Here is a 23,453-nt window from a genome sequence, read left to right on the forward strand (position 1 = left end):
CCTCCTTATTTCCTTGAATTTGAGACTGTGCATTCTGTATAACATTTCTGGTGATATATGCACATCTGTCCAACTTGCGTCTCATGTCATGAGCTGGGCTGTCAATCTTTCGGTATTCATTATAAACACTGTTCAGCTCAGATTCTTCTCTTTGAATACCTTTAATGTGTTCTTGGAGGATATCACTGGGATCTTGTTTGATTACAGATTTTTTAGCCACCTTAGTCAAAACTTTCCAGCGTTCATAAATACTGCCAAAGCGAAGTAATAATCCTTTCACTTTTTCCTTCTGAAATTCCCTTCCCTTTTCTGTTAATGTTCGATCTCTTTCACTTCTACGGTGCTCTGCAGGCTGTACTGCTTGTTGTCCAATAATGGTAGACTTCCCTGACACTTCTTCCTTTTCACTTGTTTGAGACATCTTACATTATCTGGGAATTGCCTGAACACTTAAAATTAGCTGTGTAGTTAACAGCAGGATTTTTTTTTTTTTTAACAATCAAATTAAATTTAGTCAATGTCCTTTAGATCAACCCTTCAATTAAAGCAAAATTGTAAAGGCTTGGTGCTATTGCATTTAAGTTAACATCCTTAAAGATGATAAAAAACTTAAATATATTGACTTGCTTAAATGTGCACAAATTATTCTCCTCCTTTTAAAGTTATCACTTACTTTCTTCAATAGACAATATCAATAAATTCCCCTTATACAATTCAAACCACAGTTATTATTAAGGTTACACACAGTCCCTTGTAGTGTTCAAACTTATTGTCACCTTTCAGAACACAAGCTTAAGTGTCTGACTTATGGACGTCTTAATAAAACACTGATGAACTGCAGGTCCTTAACGGTAAACGTGGGCTTATCTGTGTAATGTTACATCCCGTCTTCCCGAGTGTGACACAACAGCTGGTCTGGGTCGGGCACGAGCAGATTCGGGAACGTTGACGCAGGTACGAGTTTGACTATCACTCCCTCCAGGAAATAAACGACACCATGGTTCTGGTTACTGATGGATTTATTGCTTTGTCATCCTTTTCTCCGTCATCACATTCACCGTCAGTGAAATCCACCGTCAAACTACAGTATGACAATGTAAAGGATAAACACGTTCACATACAATATAAAGAGGTAAATACAAATACACTCGGGAAATACAAACGTAATACACATACCTCGCTGGCTGCATATAACCAAGAGGGAATGAGTTCACTTGAAAATACCCGGTTCAAAACACAAAAATGAAACATCTTCTTTAACGTTACTTCTCTGCTCAAACCATGAGTAACTCTTGTAATACACACGCGGAGAATAACTTCTCACCAAAATGTAAACTTCCTTGTTGCACCTTAGTGGTGTAGACCTGCATCAACAAATGGTAGGTCCATGTGCATTACCCATTCCAAATCTTGCGTGTTACTCAAAGTAAGGATGGGTTTAGTCATATAGATTCACTTTTAACATTGCAACAACATCTCTATAAACAAGTGCTTCAGTAAATTATTCAGTCGATAATTAGCTAATAATTGAAGGATGAATATACGCTTTTACCATTTTTTTTCCCATTAAATAGATATTAAATAATATGTGATTTAATTCTAATACCATATCCTCAAATACACAAGTGGATCTGTCACTATCAACAGTTTTGCTCAAAATTTTTGATGTACAAACATACCTTATTTACTACACAAGTCCAGTAGAACAGTCCTCATAGTTGAGTTGACTGAACCTTGGGAACAGTCCATTAACAAAGCATTTTAAAGAAAGAATCTCCGGTATGCCAACTTGGCAACGGAGGCTGATGATCGGGGATGGACAGTGAGAGTGTTCCCGGTGGAAGTGGGCTGAAGGGGGTTTGCTTCGAATTCCACTACAAGGCTGCTTAAGAAAGAAGGGATCACAGGACTTGCCCAATGGACGGTAGTCAAAGAACTTGCAACTGTTGCTGAGAGAAGCAGCCACTGACTATGGTTGAAACAGAAGGACACAATATGGGCTGCCAAGTGACCACGTAAGAAGGTGTTGTGTTTTGAATTGTTATGCAATAAGGTACGGGGGAAACTGAGCTAGCATTAACTGAGCCAGTGGAGCTATAACAGCCTTAGCCTACAGGTTTGTTGGTATGGTTGTGTTGATTTTGATAATGTGTTTTAATGATATGCCATATGGGACCGGGGGCACTAAGCCACATTAACGGTGTGGGTTGTCATGGCCTTATGGTTAGTAAGTCGAACTCGTGAACAGAAGGTTACCAGTTCGATTATAAAGGCTGTGGGGTATTAACTGAGGTGTCATTGAGCTGCAGTGATAGCTGTCCACTGCTTCTGGTGTATACAGCATGTGTTCACGTTTTGCCGTGGGTGAGTTCATTGTTGCGATTCTGCGAGCGACATCTCAGCTACGTCATGCATCGTTTCTGAGTGTGTGCCTGAGGATCCGCACGGTTATGCCACCGCCGGTTGGGGTACATTCAGAAGAGGGCCCGGGTAGCAACGAAATGGTGGCGTCGTTCTCAACAAAACGTTGAGAGACCGCCAGAAAGGGATCCATGTTTATACTAAGTGCACATAAACCAAACTTCTACATTGAAAAAACTTCTTAAAGGGGACACGCATATAAATATATACTATTTGCATATTCCAGCGAACCAAAGAAACAGTGTTATTGTGATAAAGTATGGTGGTTGACCTATGTGTCTATGGGGTCAGATTTGTTTAATTATTCTGAATAAATAAACTATAATCCGCAAATAAATATAGAGAGTTTCACAAACATTTTTTAAATCCACATATGCACAAAAAATGAACCATAAATATATGTTAGAGGTTCAATCAAGATAAATGGAATTCACAAATAAACACAATGAGATTTGCAAATAAAACATATTTACAAAATTATTTACATGCCATTTATTTGTGGATCACTTTCTGCACATTTGTGGATCACTATCTGTGCATTTGTGAATCGCTGCACGCATTTGTGGATCAGTGCACACATTTGTGGATGCCTCTCTGTGCGTTTGTGTATTTTGAAACCTTTCTAACGTCAAATCGTGTGCACACTCAACAAAAAGGTGGACTCCGCCCACTATCTACACAATCCAATCGGTTAACTTCCGCTTTTGTTTTCCAAAAGGCCCCGTTCTAACTTCAGTCAATCACGTTTTGCTCTGCACTAAGATTCAGGGAGCTAACATGGCGACTAGTGGCGATCTAAACTGTGTGTTATACTAAGAAATGATAATGGCCTCTTCTAGCTATATGGGGAGTCTGCAGACCTGGAGCATGCAGTTTTGCGCCCCCAGGCAGTTTTACGCCCGGCAGTTTTACGCCCCTGCTGTTCCTTATTTCTCCAGTAGGGGAAGTTGATTGACAAAGTAAAATATGAATCAAACTGCTAACCAAATATCTTTAGTTACCATTATTTTTTGTTGACAATGTAACGATATGCAGAACAGTTTAAAATATTTGTAGATATCTACTAATGGTCTTAATACACAGTTTAGAGGAGACAATTGATTTGCAATTGCAAGTGCAAAGTGTTTTAGTGAATTGAAAAATTTATAATACACACAGTTGGATCAGATACTTAGTACAAAAATAATATATAATATAATGTGGCCTAGTTATATACAAATATATATATATATATATAAGACTTGAGTGTTTGTTGTGAATGTATAGGCATGTTATAAAGTTACCTTCAAATAACAAGACAGTACAACTGCATGATCATTTAATATTTGTTTAATTATTTCCAAGTATTATTACAAACGAGATCAATGAGATTAATTAGCCAGCCAACAACTACTATTAAGAAAACAAGATGGATTAATTGAGCACTAACAATCACAAACGTGATAAAACCCACATAGGGTGCTCATACAATTTAATCCAGATCATTAAATTGAAATATTCAATGGAAAATATCAAGAGGTATATTGTATTTAGGATAGATAATGGGATCATCTCTTTAACCACTCAAATCAAGATCCATATGGGACTTATGTTTTCAATTTGAGTTTGAACATGTTTGTGGTTGTTGGTGCTCAATTATTGACTTTTTTATTTAAAAAAAACTTGAGTATGTGTGCGGCTAAACTGAAATGGTTTATATATAATATATAATGCAAGTTGACAGGGTCAGAAGAATACCAGGACAGGCCATCTCGCATTGACTACGGAGACAAAATGAGAATAAATTATAAAGAAAATAAATATGAAAATGAGTAAGAGATATCGAGTTGGCATACACGTGGTTAGCTAAGGTTGATCCAGACACAACATTGACCTGGTGGCCAATAAGTATTAATTGTATTGTCTTTGAGTTTAAATTACACTCACCAATATCTATATTATATATATGTTAAGATGTTTAAATTAATTCATAAAAATATCAATTAATCGTCAAAAAACGATGCATTGTTGGACCATTTCTTAGTAACAAAAACGATTATTAACCATACCTCTAACTCCCGATAGACGATGAAGTTATCTGTTAGGTCTGTTCTGGTGGTTCATAATGAACAGCGAACCCCTACTGGAGAAATAAGGAACAACAGGGTCCTAAAACTGCACAGGGCGTAAAACTGCATGCTCCAGGTCTGCAGACTCCCCCTTCTCTCTTCTAGGGATGGGAACCGAGAACCGGTTCTTCTTTAGAACCGGTGGCCAGTGAATCGATTCCTTGGAACCGTTAGCGTATCTGCTTAACGATTCCGCTTATCGGTTCCGCTCGTTGCAAATGTGTCATCATCATGACCTCACACACGCGCTGCGTTGCTTTGGTTACGCAGCAAACATGTCATCGAGGCAGAAGCGATCTAAAGCGTGGTTACTTTTCACTAGAAAAGACGCAAATGCGGTCATTTGCAACAACTGTAAAAGTTTAATTTCGGCAAAGGGAGGAACTACCTCCAATATGCAGAAAGATTTGACCACACAGCACGCAATTCATTTGCAGGACTGTCGCGTGTCTGATACACTTCTACTTAGCGACAGAGCAACAACAAGTGAGTCAAGCAGCAGCGGAGCTAACAAGACGTCATCTGCTATTAATGCCGAAGGTAACTTGTCTATTTAGCTCATGTGAGCGCCATTTCATTGTGTAAACTTTTACTATATGAATAATAATCTCCATTGTCATTGTTACAAGCTCTTCTTTGACTGTTTAGTCTGTGTTATTAGTTTTTATGGCACTTAAATGGCAGTTTTATTTTATTTTTTGTCTGGACCAATGATAATTGTGAAAAATTCTATAGGTCCCTGGACTTTACTTTGTAGCCTACTTTTAGGTTTGTTCTGAGGTTGCTACACATAATTTGTTTATACTCTGGGTATGTGCTGTGTTCTTATCAGATATTAAAGCGAGTTAATACAAACAATCAAATTTGTACTTATTCCCTCACCCAATGAGAATCGATAAGAGAATCGATAAGGAATAGGATCGATAAGCAATATCGATAATGGAATCGGATTTGTTAAATTCTTATCAATTCCCATCCCTAGCCTCTTCTTTATACTATGTAATGGTTGCTTGTGTACATTGTCCGTATTGTTACATATATGCTGTATTTAAACATTTATGACTTGATAACAGTGTGCAATAGGACTCGAGTGGAAATGCAACAGTGTGCATTAGGACTCGAGTGGAAATTCCCGGCTTGATTTGGTCTGCTGCCAGCCAGCCGTTTTATTGTGTTTATGTACCAAAGGGCTAAATTCCGCACAATGAATGCTGGGAATGCTGATCCAAAGTCTCAAACACTTTCATCATTTGTCAGATAAAAGTCTCAAACCAAAGGCCAATTCTCTTTTAGAAGAAAACGTCACATGCATAAATGTATCTCTCTTATTTATCTCTCTTATTACAACCCCAACAGACATGTTTCACACTGTGGCCCCAGCTGCCAGGGCAGCATGTCAGGTCGTCAGGATGAAAACATAACTGCCAACAAGATTGTCAGGCCATAAAAAAACAGACTAATTTGATTGACTGGTCGACATGACTTGCCTGTGAGAGTGGGGGCATTGACACTTTGATAAGAATGCTGATCCAAAGGCTCAAACCACCATTTGCCAGATAAAGTCATAAAACAAGGAAAAGCTGACTCTTAGAAGAAACATCCTAAAAACATTTACTTTATCCCTCTGTAATTTAAGCCTATAGTAGAAAATCAGCCAGGCTGAAAGCAGATTTTGATTAGGGTGTAGACGCGGTGTTTCGGTAGCCTACTGAAAGAAGGGGGCACAGAGGATGCCCAACAAACAGTCATAAACCATAAATGTCAACAAGATTGACAGGCCATGAAAGAAGTATTTGATTGAGAGGTTGACAGGCCTTTGACAAGGGTCATAAATTAATAAAAATCTTGACACAAAGCATATGCTTATACTACTGTGATCAAACTAAATACTCTTCGAAGACACAAAGTATGCAATACTACTCTACAGGTACTCAAGATTAATATGAGATTGGCAGAAACTGCGAGTTGAACCTGCCTTTAAAACCCTTACACATTGGACACTAAAAAGCATCAAGTAGTAGCATTAGGACCCCTATATTACTACCAAAAAATTAAGGACATCATCAAAGAAATTTGCAATGTTGAACAATAAACGAGTAGTTGACGAATATATATTGTGTCCTATGGTGTGAAATAGCAGAATTTTGAAAATAAACTGTTAATATCACATTATTTTATATTATTAATATTTATGTTTATAATATAAAACAAAACAGAAAATGTTCTTCTTTTTTTCCCCCAAATTTTTTCAAAGATATTTGATGTGTGTGCAGATGTTCAAACGTTCAAACTTGTGGTGGGCCGTTAACGGCGTTAACGTGCTGCGTTAACGTGAGACTCTTATCGCGCGATAAAAAAATGTCGCCGTTAATCTATTCTCACAGTTGGGTTGGGAGCTGAGTCTATACTACGTAGCTATGATGACTTTCACCTTGATATTTTAGCGCGGATGTATACCTAGCTGAATTGCACTGTACGGGGCGAGAACGAGATATTTCAACTCGCGTGATGAGCGCAATTCGCGTCATTCGCGCCGCCTCATCATCTCATGACCAGGGCTTCATTCGCGCGATTCGCGCCGCAAGTAGGTATATCGCGTCTTTTTCATTTATTTAACATGTAAATCACTCGCTCTTGACGCGCCATTCGCGTTTGGTCTGAACTAGTGGTGGGCATAGATTAATTTTTTTAATCTAGATTAATCTAGATTAATTCCAAGATTAATCTAGATTAATCTAGATTAAAATGGCTCATTTGAATTCTGCCGAAGGCATTCAGAATATGTGTGCTACCCAAATAATGACTAAAAGTAAGTCTTTGAGAACGGGTTTCTCAAGCCAGGTGGCGCATTAGACCAGGGGCTCATCTCCTGTTTCCAAAATGCATCTCAAACTGCTTGAGAAAGCTGTTCTACTATGATAATTGGTGATGAAAATTAAATTATGTTCAATAAGATGAACTTGCGTTTACTTCCGCATTAGCTAAGGGATGATTTGCGTTTAGGTGGTACTTGAGACTGGAAGAGCTCCTACAGTACATTTACATTTAGTCATTTAGCAGACGCTTTTATCCAAAGCGACTTACAAAGAGTGAGGGAGCAACACGCGATATGTCATACAGGAGCCATAATACATTAGATCTCAATACAAAGTTACTGGTTTCAACTAAAGCTAGACCAGTACCTGTTTAGAGAAAGTGTTTTTTTAAACCAATTCCGCATTGCACAAGGTGCAAACAACCTTAGTCTTGTCGATGTTTCTATTGGGAAGCTTCTTAAAAAATAATTTTCCCTGAAGCAAACCCGGCGGCTTCATAGCTGCATCCATGTTAGCACGTCACGTTTGATGCGGTAATTTCACAGTAACGTTATGTTGTGTTCAGACCAACCGCGAATGGCGTGTCAAGCGCGAGTGATTTATGTGTTAATGCAAAGAGCCAATAGACCTACTTGCTGCGCGAATCACGCGAATGAAGCCCTGGTTATGAGATGATGAGGCGGCGAGAATGACGCTAATGACGCGAATCACGTGAGTTGAAAAATCTCGTTCTCGCCCCGTACAGTGCAGTTAAGATGGTATACATCCGCGCTAAAATATCAAGGTGAAAGTCATCATAGCTTGCGTAGTATAGACCCAGCTCCCAACCCAACTTTGAGAATAGATTAACGGCGACATTTTTTTTAACGCGCGATAATAGTCTCACTGCGTTAACGGCCCACCACTAGTCTGAACACAACATAAATTACTGTGAAATTACCACATCAAACGTGACGTGCTAACATGGATGCAGCTTTGAAGCCGCCGGGTTGCTTCAGGGAAAATTTATTTTTAAGAAGCTTCCCAATGGAAACATCGAAAAGACTAAGGTTGTTTGCACCTTGTGCAATGCGGAATTGGTTTAAAAAAAACTTTCTCTCAACAGGTAGTGGTCTAGCTTTAGTTGAAACCAGTATATTTGTATTGGCACCTAATGTATTATGGCTCCTGTATGACATATCGCTTGTTGCTCCCTCACTCTTTGTAAATTGCTTTGGATAAAAGCGTCTGCTAAATGACTAAATGTTAATGTACTGTAGGAGCTCTTCCAGTCTCAAGTACCAACTAAACGCAAAGCATCCCTTAGCTAATGCGGAAGTAAACACAAGTACATCTTATTGAACTTAATTTATTTTCATCACCAATTATCATAGTAGAACAGCTTTCTCAAGCAGTTTGTGATGCATTTTGGAAACAGGAGATGAGCCCCTGGTCTAATGCGCCACCTAGCTTGAGACACCCGTTCTCAAAGACTTACTTTTAGTCATTATTTGGGTAGCACACATATTCTGAATAGCTTCGACAGAATTCAAATGAGCCATTTTAATCTAGATTAACTCCAAGATTAATCTAGATTAATCTAGATAAAAAAAAAAAATCTATACCCACCACTAGTTCAAACTCATAACATCAGCTTTGTTAAAATGAGCTCACTTTTTAGAGATACCAGCGTCCTTGACTCTATGCAACAAACCAAATATCCTTATTAAATTGATGTGTGATGTCCATGCAGCTAAAATAAGATGCTTGTTGTTCATGCAGGTGTTCATGAGCTCATACTTATACATGAGGCCCAATATTGTCTCATTAGAATACATGAACCCTATAACTAATTAAATGTATTATTTTATATAAGAAAACTCATTACTATAATAGAAAAACCACCATAAAATTTAACTTGCTTTTAACTTTAATACAGTAACATTGTAATACAAATAAAATTGTCTTACTCAGATCAAATCCAAGAGGCTTTTCGTGAAGATAAGGTCCAGGTCTCTAACGCGAAAGGATAAAAGTCGGTGAAAGCTCCCCCGCTTTATACTCCCCAGCTGACTTGCTGGCTCCAAAAGACCATTTGACTGCGTTCCTGTTGCGGTGGGCAATGACTATGCTTACTTGAGGAATTTTTGATTCATTTAAGCATAAAGGGATAATTCCAACAAAAATAAAAAATTATTCAGTCTTTACTTACCCTCATTTAATTCACAGTCCCTAAACCTTCTATTGTCAAACCATTTTTGTTTTTCTTTGGCTGATTGTGGATTGGGACAAACTCTCATCAATACTCAAAGAGCACAAAAGCTTCATAAAATAATTACAGATGACTTGTGCAATTCTATGTGTTCTCAACTCGTGAACGGGTTGGTGACAAACAAATCTAGAAATAATGGAATTAGAGGTTGCAAATAATAAAATATAATAATATGATATGATATTATAATATATAATATAATAATATCAAATAATATATGAGCAATGTTTCATTATCAAATTAAATTAAAAGACAGTTTAATACATTTTAATCCAGAGCTGCATTGCAGGCACTTTATGCAATGGGCTATCTATTGATTAAATGTTTAAAGCTCTTCCTGGTATTACAAGTTTCATTTGAAATTTGCTGAAGCCAGTCTCCTTGTTCATTTTGCTTTCAGTTTTAATTACTGGAATTAGAATTTATTTTAAGAGCAGTCCATATGCATTGTGTTCAATATTTTTTTTAAAAATGAAAATAAGTTTGATTATCAAGGATGAGTGATAACTTCTACACAATGAATATAGTAAATAGTAAAATGTTCTCCAAGAATATAATATTTTTGAATTTATATAGAATATGTAGAGAATGTAGTTTAAGGTTAAGTTTCAATAAATTCGTCTTGGTTACAGCTGTAACCTTTGTTCCCTATGGAGGGAACGAGACGTTGTGTTAAGAGACAGACTTGGGTTTGATCTTGAGAACCTATCATCTCCGAGAGGAATTTAAAAACGCCAATGAACTTGGCGAAAGGCAGGCGCCATCTCCTTTTATACCCGTATGCACTGGGCGGAGACTGGCGGCACCCTTTAATTAATCTTTTGGCTGAGGAACCTGAGAGACATCCTCCGGTTGCTGCAGCGGGCCGGCAAAACAGAGCTCCAGAGGTGCGACACTAATTGGACTAGCAAGTCACAAATGAGCACTACTGCCAGACGTAATCTTCCAGTGGGATCAGTAACTAGTAGCATACTTTGAGAGGCTCGTACCGACAGCAATCATGGGTGGTGGTGTTGGTCTCTATTTTATCAAGACAGCCGTCTGGTACCGTAAAGAAACACTGGGAAGCACTGCTCTCACTACTGAAAGAGTGTGCTACGGAGGCCACCCTACCGCAAGAGGAGTTTACATGGGGTAGCATGGTCTCACCAGCGAGGAGAACTACATGGGATATGATGTGCGAGCCCAAGTAGGGGGCACACGAACCCACCGGGAGGGACATCACATGTTCCCCGATAGGGGAAACGAGAATGAGGAAGTCAACATATGGCAAATCCCTACAGGGGACTCACTACTGGGGCAATAGTCCAAGTATAGGGGTCCACCTGAATAGGGCTCACTCTACCACTACCTGACTCCGCCCGGTCTGCTACCAATATTGCCAATGATAATGATGAATGAAATGCCTATACCTTGCCCTGTGGGGGAATTAGGGAGGCTCAATAGTGCACTGACTCACTGAGGGGGGAGAAGGCGCTTTCGCAGGCATACACCTACCCAGTCGCCGGTCTCACCTGAGTAACGGACTGACACTGGTTCCACATCGTTTGTTTGTATATTGTAAAAATTGTTAAAACCTCACTAAGGTATTCGGCGTAGCCCAACCAGCACTACAGATGTTTGCCAGAGAGGAACTGTCTTTGGCCAGTTCGCCGGGCGCATACTCTGACACAAGACGGTAGAGGTTGGGAAGCATCTGCAGGCTCACCACCTGGTCCCAAAGGGAGTGGTAGGAACCTTGGGCACGTAGTCTAGCCTGGGTCTAAGGACAACGTGAGAATCACCTGGCCCAACTCTAGTCACTCATGGGACACTGAGAATTCCTGGAGTACCCCTACCCTCTTTATGGGGGACCTGGTGGCCAGGTCATGTTGCTTCAGAGACTTACCCTCCACAAGATCGCGATGAGCGGCAATAGTGGCTACATACACTTTCAGAGTGGACTATGAGAGGCTGCTCTCTAGTGTTTCTCCGGAAGGACAACACAAACCCCGGGCATCTCCGTGGGTCTTCATTTGGGAAGAACACCAGGTTAAGAAGAGGCGCCACTTTACGACATATAAACATCTATTGGTGGGGGCTCTAGACTGAAGGATGGTCTCAATGACCGGCAGCGGCAAGCCGCTCAGACTCTCCTCTTCCCGTCCAGGGGCGAGACATGGGGGTGCCTGAGGTCTTGGATGTTACACCCTGCCCTTCCCCTGCGACAGAAGGACCTCCATCAGGGGAATCTGCCAATGTCGGGATGGTCATCAGAGCCAGGTCCACCTGCACCTGGCCGAACCACTCCCATATGAGCCAGACTTTGCGGGAATGGAGTCGTAACTCTCCGCGGAGCGTCCTCTGACGAGAAATTGTCCTGGACGAGTGGTTGAACCATCTCAGTGCTATGGACAGCCAGCAACTCTAGGCTGTTGATGTACCACCGCAAAGGGGGGCCCGTCCAGCGCCTAGCCACTGCGTGCCCTTTGCACACTGCCCCTCACCAGTGCAGGGAGGCGACAGTCATCGGCGCCTCAATACCTGCCCGAGCAGAACCTTTCGTCCATGCGTAATTTTGTCACATTCGTTCACAGAACGATGTGGATCCGGCTGCTAGCCCGCGCATGGGTGCTGCGAATGACAGGTGATTTGTAGCATGTACTCACAACTGCTGCGTAGGATTTTATACAACGTTTAGTATTATTTATGGTGGAGTTAAGTACTTTTACCTTTAAACACCAAGCAGCATTGACATCTGGGGATACATCAGTTACAAACTCATCAGTTACGAATCTTTAAATGTATCTTTATGTTATCTCAGTGTTCTTCCCGTGTTTAGTTTCCAAGCAAGGTTGGTAAATGGCATAGGTCTACAAAATTGAGTCCATAGAGATCGACCTCTTTAAAGATTGAGCGGCAACTGGCTGTGTGCCAACTGCATGAGCCCTAATGCCTGACGTGACAACTAAAACGAAACTTGATTTAAAGGATTTATATGTAGTTCAATATGGGCCTAAACATTTTCGTTAACTCAACAAATAATATACGTTTTGGAATTAATATAACATTTAACTGAATGTGCTTTGTGTGCCTTTGATTTTCTTAAAGTGTGCCATTAGTGGAGACTGACATCAGCTAATTTCAAGTGAAACTTTTAATCCCAGGAAAAGCTTTTAAAACGTCTAATCAATAACTAGCCTACTGCATAAAGTGCCTACAATGTTTTAAATGTCTTACACTCTCTTTTAATTAATTTGATAATGAACCATAGCCTATTATATACCATAACCTTATTTCATTATATTATATAATTTGCCACCTCTTATTCCACTGTATTTATATTAGTTTGTCACCAACCCATTCATGTGTTGAGTACACATAAAATATGCATCACAAGTCATCTGTAATTGATTTATGAAGCTTTTATGCCACTTTGAGTCTGTCCCAATCCACAGTCAAAGAAGAAAAAATCTAAATGGTTTGACAGTAAAAGGTAAAGGGACTGTGAATGAAATAAAGACTGAATACATTTCTATTTTTGTTGGAATAAAAATGCTTATATGAATAAAAAAATCCTGAACTCAGCATAGTCATTGCCCACCCCAACAGGAACACAGTAAAATGGTATTTGGAGATGCAGGAGATTTCTAGCCAACAAGTCAGCTGGGGAGTATAAAGCAGGGGAGCTTTCACTGACTTTCCATTCGCTTTTAGAGACCTGGACCTGTGTATTCACGAAGAGCCTCTTGGATTCTAACAGAGTAAGACAATTTTATTTGTATTATAATGTTACTGTAAAAACTTAAAAGCAAGTTAAATTTAAATTTAATTGATGTTAAACTGACTTTGATTTGCATAAATTATAAAAGTAGGTAATAGAAATATAACTAAAGAAATCCAATTTACAAAATTAAAATAATAATTATTGATTAAATTAATTATTGTTCTGCACATACTACACAAGATTTGTCTAAATATGTTTCTAACAAATATTATTTTGTTAACTGGACTTAGATTATCCAGTTTTTGTCCAAAACATGTCAACAAGTTTGCACAACTTTCAAAACTGTGTACCATGAGTTGGCAAGTTCCTAGGATGCATTGCAGCATGTTCATTTCTGTTGTTGCATCCGAAATGGCACACTATGACACATGTTCTGAATTAAGTGAAGTACCTAACGACCATTAAAACGCTAAGTTCTATATAGTATGTAGGGGGTAGAATGAACAGATTTCAGACGTACTGCACCATCCATGTTTTATTGTCATCTGACCCGTATGCTCTTCCACCTATGACGTATTAACATCAACCTGTACCTAGGCGTCGGAACAAACATAATTTATTCACGAGAAATGTATTGTTCTAGCCTGGTAATACCAAACTCTGCTACTTCGCTTTGCTTCTTAGACAGAGTCTGGAACCGCATATTTGACAACCGTTCACTTTCTCGTGGGGGGCTATTGTCTTAAGTTTAAAATCATTGGTGAACTAGTAGGCCGATCACAAAACGGTTGGTTATGAGGTATGTTATGCGCCGGTTCAGCCGCCTCGAACATCCGCTGTAAACACAGGTTTGCGGCGCAAACAAAACCATCCTGCTAAATACCCAAGTGAAGTTGGCTGTGAAAGACGCCAATCCTTTATTTTCTATGATACTACATCAATGTATTTTGGTGTGTTTGTCGCACTGCGCATATCTATTGGCATATGACATCAAAGTAACGAGAGAATGATTCAAACGCTCATGGAGGGTGTACACGGACGACTGAGTCCGAGTCTCTAACCGCCGCCTATATATGTCATTAGAAATAGTCTTTTTGTAAATAAATATATAATCCCAATTAAAGACAAATGAAATACTTGTACTGGCTATTAATAATAAGTTTATTATAAAAGCAATATAAACAAATAAATAAAATGTTTTAACCACCTTCTTGCAAAAATATTGATTAAATAACATAAATCTTAATAAAATAAGCAATAATACCAACAACAAAAAATGTGCATATTTTCACTGTCATCTTATTTTTATACAGGCCATTTTTCTTAGGCTTTAACATTTTGTTTGTAGGATTACATACCCTGCATCCTCAACAATTGAAACTGGTTGCAAGTCAGTAACAATCAATGTGATGTTTCGTGCTCTTTGGGAATCATCTGAAAAGTATAATGGTTTTCCAATACACACAATCATACAGTGTATGATATTTATCTTTGTACTCTTTGTACCTGGATAAGTTTTACCTCCCTGGAAACTCCCCAATAACGTCCTTTGTCGGACAGAGGGACAATGCGCAGAGGAAGACTGGGCAGCTTCTTTTCGTTCAGCCTCTTATTAGGGTGTGTCGTTTGTAAATGTTTAAAAAGGTTGCTAGTATTACTTCTGTGTGCCTCTTTTTTATCACAGATATTGCATCGTGCAATGCTCTTTTACATTGTTGAAAAGTAGCACCACACTACTCTCGGCCATCGTGCAATTCTCTCCTCTGTTTAATGTGGAAGTGTGCAATGCATGCGTGTTGTGTACGTGTACGGACCTGAATAGCACGTCCATGAGACCACGTTGCGCGCTGCACAGCCGGAGACCGATCCGTGTGTGACGTCAATCTGCAGCGAGAGGTACTTTCATAACATAGTGTCGCTTATTTGGCATGCACAGAGCTAACAACATTTAGTTATGCTGAAACTATAAATGTAATGAACAAGATAATTGATACTTTTCAGAAAATATTGATACCTAAATAGCAGCTTTCGAGTACCGATATATCAGTCAAGAACTAGGGTAAGAAGAACAGCCTATTATTGTTAATTAAAGTAGGACCTTAAAAAGCATGTTACTTACTAATGTTGCATTTAGCACTGTGTAAGGGTCTCAATCTCTGTAATAGCCTACTGTAACAAAGCATATTATGAAATACCAATATTACGTATCAAAATGCCTAGTGTTGCAAATTCAATGATGATGGTAAAGATTCTCTCTGCCCAATCAGTGTTCTATGTGTAAACACGTCACATTTTGATATGGGTACAGTACGCTTGGAACCTCAAACGAGATGGTGCTAAAAAAAAGTTTCAGGTACTAGGTAATGTACCTTGTGGGAAAACCCCCCAAAAGTCAACTGTGCGGTGCTGCGAAGTACTATGCGGTGGAAAAGCGGCAATTGTTGCTCTGATGAAAAAAAAACAAATAATAATTTGTTCTCCATCATTCTGTTTGTTTTAACAGGAAAAGAAAAGCTATGGATTCTGACATTTCAAAGATAAATCAAAGCCTTACCACTGCTAAGGACATGAGGGACCAAACCAAACTTATGATGCAGCCTTATGCCAACTGGGAAGAGTATTTGACTCCAGCACCTCTATCCATAGCTATCATGGGAGAGCTGATATTTATTTCTTCCGTAACAGATTTTTCCATCAATAAAAATCCCCCAGAAGGTGGTTACAAATACATCAGATACCCAGAATCCTTTCGAGCTTGTCTAATGCAAGTGTGTAACTCTGGTTGGACGGCATTTAATGAAGCCCATTCGAGCATGGACCAAATTCGTCTCCATACTGCCCAAGTTCCTGATTACATTATGATGGCTGTCAAGATTCTTTACCAAGACAATGATGAGGTCATTGAAGCACATCTTCCAGATCAAATGAACAATATCCGAGTCATTGCAGATGAATGTCTTAAATTGTCTACTGAAACTGAAAAGCATTTTATGAATGTCATCCTGATTATACAAGAGCTGCTAGAAGCATGTGTGAACGCAGAGCACGTTTATGGGGAGGAGAAGGAAGTTGTTAAGAAAAAAATAGAGGAGAATAAACTGAGAGAGAAGTCAGCACAAGAAGCAAAGACAAGGACGGAGAAGGCAATGAATGCCTTGGAGAAGGAACTGGAGAATACTCATGAGAACTACCAGAAAGCTATGAATTCTCTCCCTGAAGGATGGAATATGGTAGGAATGGATATTGTCTGTGAGATAGCACAGAGCTATTCAGTCCTTTTAAATGGATTGGTATCCATGGCAGCTCACCCAGTGAATGCGTGTTGCATAGCAAAAGGCTTTTATGATTCTACGAGCCACAAAAGAGGTCAGCAAACTGTAGAAGATGTGTTTGATGAAATCAACTCATGTAGTAAGTCTGCTGAAATTCTACAATGTGCACAGGCTATCAAAGAGCAAATGAATGTGAGCAGTAAGAATAATGAAATTAACTGGAAAAAACTTTATGATCAGAAGGAGAAAACCACACAAACGGATTTCTCTGCAGAACAGTTCCAAAGAATCAGTAATGAATTGGAAAAAATCAATGACTGCAAAGGAAAGTCTGAAGCTCAGGTTTTATGCCTGAAGGGCATTAACATATGCAATCAACTAGCAAAATATGCTCCAGAAGGCAAATGTGTCAAAGACATGAACGAAAAGATAATCCAGGAGGTCTTGGAATTAATCAACTCAGCCCGTGTTTTTGACAGCGAAAGCAAATCAATAACACAATCTCCAGCCATTTACCCAAAACCTCCAATGATGTATAAACATGAAAACAGGTCAGAGAACACAAGTCTTTCACATCGTGCAACAGATAATGCACAATTTGCCATAGAGCAGAGCCGAGCTCAGTTAAACAAGACAAGGGAGTCATATGAAAAGTGCATGGAGAACCTAGAAAAGAACGAAAAGGAACTAAATGAAGTTTTGGTTGCTATGAGAAATTGTGACCTCAAACAGATTGACTTCAAGACCACCATAGAGATGCTGGTCAAAGGTATGGATGCCATGGGGAGAGTGAAGGAGCAATGGGAGAAGATGGTTCGCTTCTTTCAGATGGTTTCAAACATTGTCAAAACTAGCCTTAGTACAACTCTCAAAAACTTTGTCTCAGCAGCTGAGAAAACCCAAGCCCTTTCTTATAACGCAAAGCTCTTTTCAAAAGATTTGCTCTACACACAAGCTTTCAAAGCCAGTGACATCGCCAGTCTGGTCAATATGATCTCAGGAACATACACAGAGATTTCCAACAAGTATCTGATGGACCGTGTCAGTTCACTGGGCAAACTGATGGTCATGGATAAAAGTAAACCAGAATTCCAGCATGAGCGACTAAAGTTGCGGGATTCCTGTGACAAAGCACAAAAAGGAATCTTAGAGCTTGTTCTGAAAAATAAAGAGGAGTTTGAAAGGAAGAGCGCTGCAAGATTGGAGAGGATTGATCGAGAGTTGCTCGCCATTCTGCCTGCTGCTCCTCCAGAGGAAATCAAGAAAATGCAAGAGGCTGTTCAAGCTGGATTCAGTGAGGAAGAAGCAGAATCATACTACTGAGAACATAAGATGAAATAATATACTAGTACAAATAAATATAATTTAATTGTAGATTAGATTAGATTAAGACTGTGCTTTCCATCAGCGTGCTGAATTAACTATACCAGAGATTATCACCTCATCAATCAAAAGTAACAAAAAATGTATGAGGATCAATTTCTTGTATACTTCTCTTAGAACAAGTAAGGCTGCAATGCCTAAAGAACTGAAACATTTGCTTAGATCATTACATTTCAACATTAATTTTGAAGAATATTTACAAACAGTAGGAGTACAGTGGAGGAAAACAGATGCTCATCATGTTGAGGAAAAGGTACTGAACCATTGCATCACATGCAAACGGTATAATTCGATTAACCTACATAAGCAAGGCAGATCCATTGAGACAAATAACATTAGTAAATAAACAAAAGACATCCTGCAGATGGATAAAGCAAGGGTTTGCCTTAACTGAAGATAAGATGACCATCGAAAGCAAAGATTTTGACATTATGCATTTGGCAGATGCTTTTATCCAAAGCAACTTACATTGCATTATAGCAAATATTTTTGTTTCTCAGAATGTGCAATTTGGGGATCAAACCCATGACCTTACCATTGCTAGCGCCACGCTCTAACCACTGAGCTACAGGAAAGAGACTTTTCAAGCTGGATGAATAATCAGAGAAAAGCCATTAGTGAGGATGCATAATTTTGTCAAACCAAGTTATACATGCAATTATAAGTTATAATGCCTTGTGTTATTTTTTTTAATTGACATACAACATATACTGCATGAAAATGGGTTTCTTATAACATATAATACCTACCATATGCATGGGTTTGTTATTTCTTTTTAACTTTTGTCACTTAATGGAAAATAATTATATGAGAACTTTGAAGTAAAGTTACGAAGCTAGAACTCTGCTTATTGATTGTCTTAGAAAGTTTTTCTGTCTGTAAACCTGTTGAAATTAAATACTGCATGATAATGAATGCTTTAATAAACTACATCTAAATGTTGCCTTGTCATGTCTGCTTCTTGGTTTAGTACCAGTCTGTATGATCCTAATACTCAACCAGTAGGCTACAAGTGGGAATCTAAAGATCTAGATGCAGGTGGTGTGAAAACTGAGACTTTTACTTGAATTGCAGCCATAACTGATCTAAGAATATCAAGGCAAATGTACAAAAATCCAAAATTAACAAACAGATCAAGAAACGGACCAACTACGATTTACAACAAGACATTATAGTCAAAACCTTTAACAAATAAGTGACAATAAATACTTGCATCCTACACCATGCCAGTGGTGGGGTCTACATGTGCCTCAGCGAGGCCCGTAGTGATCTTACATATGGACTGAATACCCTATTGCAGACAGTCATCAACTTGTTGATCGACTGCTTTCATAGACTGCAAGTTTGCAACACTGCACATACTGTACATGAAGAGAAGAGTACTAAAGGTTTTTGGTATACATTGAAATGTTTTGAACAACAATCAACTTGTCAAACTGAGTTATCAATTCCCCAAAAAATGAAAATTCTGTCATCATTAACTCACCCTCAGATTGTTCCAATGAATTTGTGATCACAAAAGAAACTATTTGGAAAAATGTCAGTAATCAGTCAGACTTCCATAGTATCCCTAAATGGCAATAAATGGGGGATGAGATCTGTTTTGTTACTGACATTCTTCCAAATAGTTTCCTTTGTGATTAGCAGAACAAAGACATTTATAGATATTTTGAAAAATCTGAGGGTGAGCAAATAAAGACAGAATTTGCATTTTGTGTGAACTGTTCCTTTAAGATTATTTAACCTTTACAAAAACAGCTACAAAAAAGGCATTATAAGCTTGATCAAACCAAATGTTTTGAACAAATTTCTACTTTTTTGCTTAGTAATTTTGAGGCAATTCGTTTTTTTTTTTAGGTAAAGTAAACCGTGAACAAATTGTACATTTATAAAAGAGTTTAAAATATATAAAATGTTTAAAAAACATTTCAGAAAATTTTAACAGAAGTTTAACAAAAGTATAACAGTCCTAACTTTGATTATATCTGGGGAATCACTTATTGTCAAAATGTGAGAGAGCTCACGGTACGCAGGGCTTTATATCAGAAGGGCTTTTCAGAGGTGGGACCAAGATTTTAAGGAAGTGCCTGTCTTGACTTCAGGGGACACAAATCATTGTGAAGGTGCCTGTCAGTACAATCATTTAAACATATTCAATGTGTCCACTTGACTAAATACACAACCAGATAGCTTCTTATCTTTTATAGCTAAATATTATACTGTATGGACATTGTTTGACACTCATCTCTAACTGATAACAGAAAACTTCCTTACAAAACTGAAACATCCATGATGAAGATGCTGTGAAGGAAAATGTATTGTAAAACCTGCTAATCTGTTCTGTGAAAGCAGCTTCACAACAAACAGAGTTGATTTTAATAAACCTATTATAATGGTATTCACTATATGCTGCACTCCCATATTCTACAATGGTACATGTCTCAATGTAATCAATAATTACATATTTTTTTTGCATTTATTCTCTAAAATAAGTTATGCAAGGCAGGGCAAGTTTTTTTATATAGCACATTATACACAAGGGCAATTCAAAGTGCTTAACATAAAATTATTGACAAAGAGAAATAAGACGTATCTTTAAAATGCAAATGATTTAGGATCACAAATACAACTTTAGACTTTAAGAAACAATAAAACAGCACTGTAAAATATTTTTGCCATATAGTTAAATGTATATCAATAGAAATATTTAAATGCCTGACCAGTTTTTATTCCTCGACCAAGCATATTTCAGTAAAATCAACATGAGATATACATCATGTAGTCCCATGAGCCTAATTTTTTTTAAATATTTGTATTTAGTACTTCATTTGTATTTTCATTTTCAGATGTGGTATAAATGGTGAATTAATTCAACATAAATATGAATTTCTGAGTTGATGACCGTATTTAGGCTCAATTATGGCATTTAAGTGGATGCACACACTTTTTAAAATTCGATTAAATTTGATAATTTAAATAATTTGATAATTGTGCTCACGTAGACATAGAGTAATTTATGATTGATCATTTGTAAATCGATGAATGAACTTGACTTTCCACAGTAGCACAGATGCAAACTTTATTTTTGATGGGCATCCTCATTATTATAGAGAGAAATATGATGCATTGAACAGGATTCATGTTTACCAAAACAAACACTGATTACCTGAACAGTGATCTCACAAGCACCTTATTCTTAAAACACAACAGAGGTAAAACATAAACCTCTGAACCGCTAACCTATTATGATCAACCATTTAAATGCTACAGGGATACCCATACTTCACCCAAAAATGAAAATTCTGTCATCATTTACTCGCCTTCGAGTTGTTCCAAATCTGTATACATTTCTTTTTTCTGATGAACTGAGAGAAAGATATTTGGAAGAATGCTAATAACCAAAAAGATTGACTCCCACAGTAGCTCAGTGGTGTGAGCATTGCGTTAACAACGCAATGTTGTGGGTTCGATCCCAGGGGATTGCATATGCCTAAGTATAAATGTATAGGATAATACAATGTAAGTCGCTTTGGATAAAAGCGTCTGCCAAATGCATAAATGTAAGCGTAAATAAATGCAAACAGTTCTGGTGCACTTTTGACTACCAATGCATTTACTCCTGACATTTTAGTGTATAAACGTTTTTTTAATGCAATATATTTACTCACAAACATGCCACTTTCTGATAGCGCTTTTCTTTTTTTGCCTTGCTCATTGTATTCTCTGTAAGTCGCTTATGGGATAAAAGTGTCTGCTAAATGCCTAAATGTGAATGTTAAAGTCACCTTGAAATCAAACAGGAAAAGTCAAAAGTGTTTTATAGTTTTGCAGTGATTATTATAAATTATCTATCTGTGCACACCATTATAGATTTTTTATTCATCAGCACTTGTTATATATAATCAAAAGAGGTCAATCACAACTTCCGTTTCGTTGTGACTTTAAGGAGGCAGTGAATTGAAATTGCACTGCAGTCTTACGCCATCTACTGGTATTTGTTTGTATTGCGTCAATTAGTCAAATGAGAGACTTATCAAAAAAGGGTACACTGTCAGCCCTGATGTTGTGTCTACTTAAGCAAACAAGTAATCATTACTAAACATTACATAAAAATTTGGGCAATAAGAATTCCCCAGAAGCTGGTTACAAATACATCAGATTCCCATACAACCATGGACCGAATTCATCTCCAAACTGCCCAAGTTTCAGATAACATGAAGACTATTTTCCAAAATAATGACGAGGTCATGCCAGCACACCTTCTTGATCAACTGAACAATATCCAAATCATTGCAGATAATTGTCTTGAACTGTCTATTAAAACTGAAAAACATTTCATGAATGTTATCATGATTATCAAAGAGCTACTAGAAGCATGTGTGAACACAAAGCACTTTTATGGGGAGGAGATGGAAGTTATCAAGAAAGAAATACAGGAGAACAAACTGAGAGAGAAGTCAGCACAATAAGCAAAGAAAGGGATTGAGAAAGGTCTGGATAATACACATCATAACTACCAGAAAGCCATGGATTCTCTTCCTAGTGGATGGGATATGATAGGCATGGACTAAGTAAAAAAAAAATACAGAGTTTTAAAGGCCTTATTAATGGAGTGACATCCACGGTAGCCCAAGCACAGAGAGCAACAAAACATTCTGATCCTATGAGCCACATTAGAGGTCAGCCACCTGTGTTTAATAAAATAAACTTATGTAGTAACTCCTCTGAAATTTTACAATTTGCACACCCTTTCAAAGAGCTCATTAATGTCAGTGGCAAGGAGAATGACAGTGACTGGAAAAATCTTTATCATCAGAAGGAGAAAACCACAAAAACTGATTTCCTGTTAAAGCAGTTAGGAAGAATCAATGATGAATTGGGCAAAATTAATGACTGCAAATGAAAGTCTGAAGTTCAGGTGTATGCCTAAAGAGCATTTACATATGCAATCAACTAGCAAAATATTCACCAGAAGGCAAATGTGTCAAAAGAAAGTAACATGAAGATAATTTTGGAGGACTTGGAATTGATCAACTCGTGTTTTTGACAGCGAAAGCAAAGACACAACAGAATCTCCAGTCATTTCCCCAAAACCTCCAATGATATATAAAAATTAAAACAGGTCAGAGAACAGTCCTTTACAGCATGCAAAAGATAATACACCATTCGCCATAAAGCAGATCTGAGCTGAGTTAAACAAGACAAGAGAGACCTATGAAAAGTGTGTGGAGAACTTAGAGAAGAATAAAAAGGAACTAACTGAAATTTTGGTCGCTATGAGAAGTTGTGACCTCATAGAGATTGACTTGAAAACCACCATAAACATGCTGGTCAAAGGTATGGAACCCATGGGGAGAGTGAAGGGGCATTGGGAGAAGATGGTTCGCTTCTTTCAGATGCTTTGTAAAGTATGATAGGTCCACTGACATTGACTCCACCCTCGGCTCGGAACATTTCTCTTTCGATTGGTTGAATTTCCTAGAGCCCATCCTCGTT

At 38.1% G+C, this 23,453-nt stretch overlaps 1 protein-coding gene and 1 pseudogene across 2 annotated transcripts; both read left to right on the forward strand.

The window, feature by feature from the left end:
• Positions 1–4,611: 4,611 nt before the first annotated feature.
• Positions 4,612–18,899, forward strand: LOC130433361 (uncharacterized). 2 transcript variants are annotated; one of them, XM_056763184.1, is made up of 3 exons: positions 4,612–5,069; positions 13,188–13,339; positions 15,806–18,899. In XM_056763184.1, the coding sequence occupies exon 3, from the start codon at positions 15,819–15,821 to the stop codon at positions 17,895–17,897; it is 2,079 nt and encodes a 692-aa protein (XP_056619162.1). In that variant the 5' UTR covers positions 4,612–5,069; positions 13,188–13,339; positions 15,806–15,818; the 3' UTR covers positions 17,898–18,899. The 2 variants fall into 2 exon arrangements, with proteins under 2 accessions (XP_056619162.1, XP_056619161.1); XM_056763183.1 differs by lacking the exon at positions 13,188–13,339 and having other exon boundaries at positions 4,614–5,069.
• LOC130432701 (uncharacterized) lies at positions 18,197–23,371 on the forward strand (annotated as a pseudogene).
• Positions 23,372–23,453: the final 82 nt, after the last annotated feature.

This window comes from Triplophysa dalaica, chromosome 12 (genome assembly GCF_015846415.1).
Source record: "Triplophysa dalaica isolate WHDGS20190420 chromosome 12, ASM1584641v1, whole genome shotgun sequence".
NCBI classification, from domain to species: Eukaryota; Metazoa; Chordata; class Actinopteri; order Cypriniformes; family Nemacheilidae; genus Triplophysa; species Triplophysa dalaica.

What these genes read in the sequence shown, in the direction of transcription:
- LOC130433361 (XM_056763184.1), top strand. Translation starts at nt 15,819, where the DNA reads ATGGATTCTGACATTTCAAAGATAAATCAAAGCCTTACCACTGCTAAG.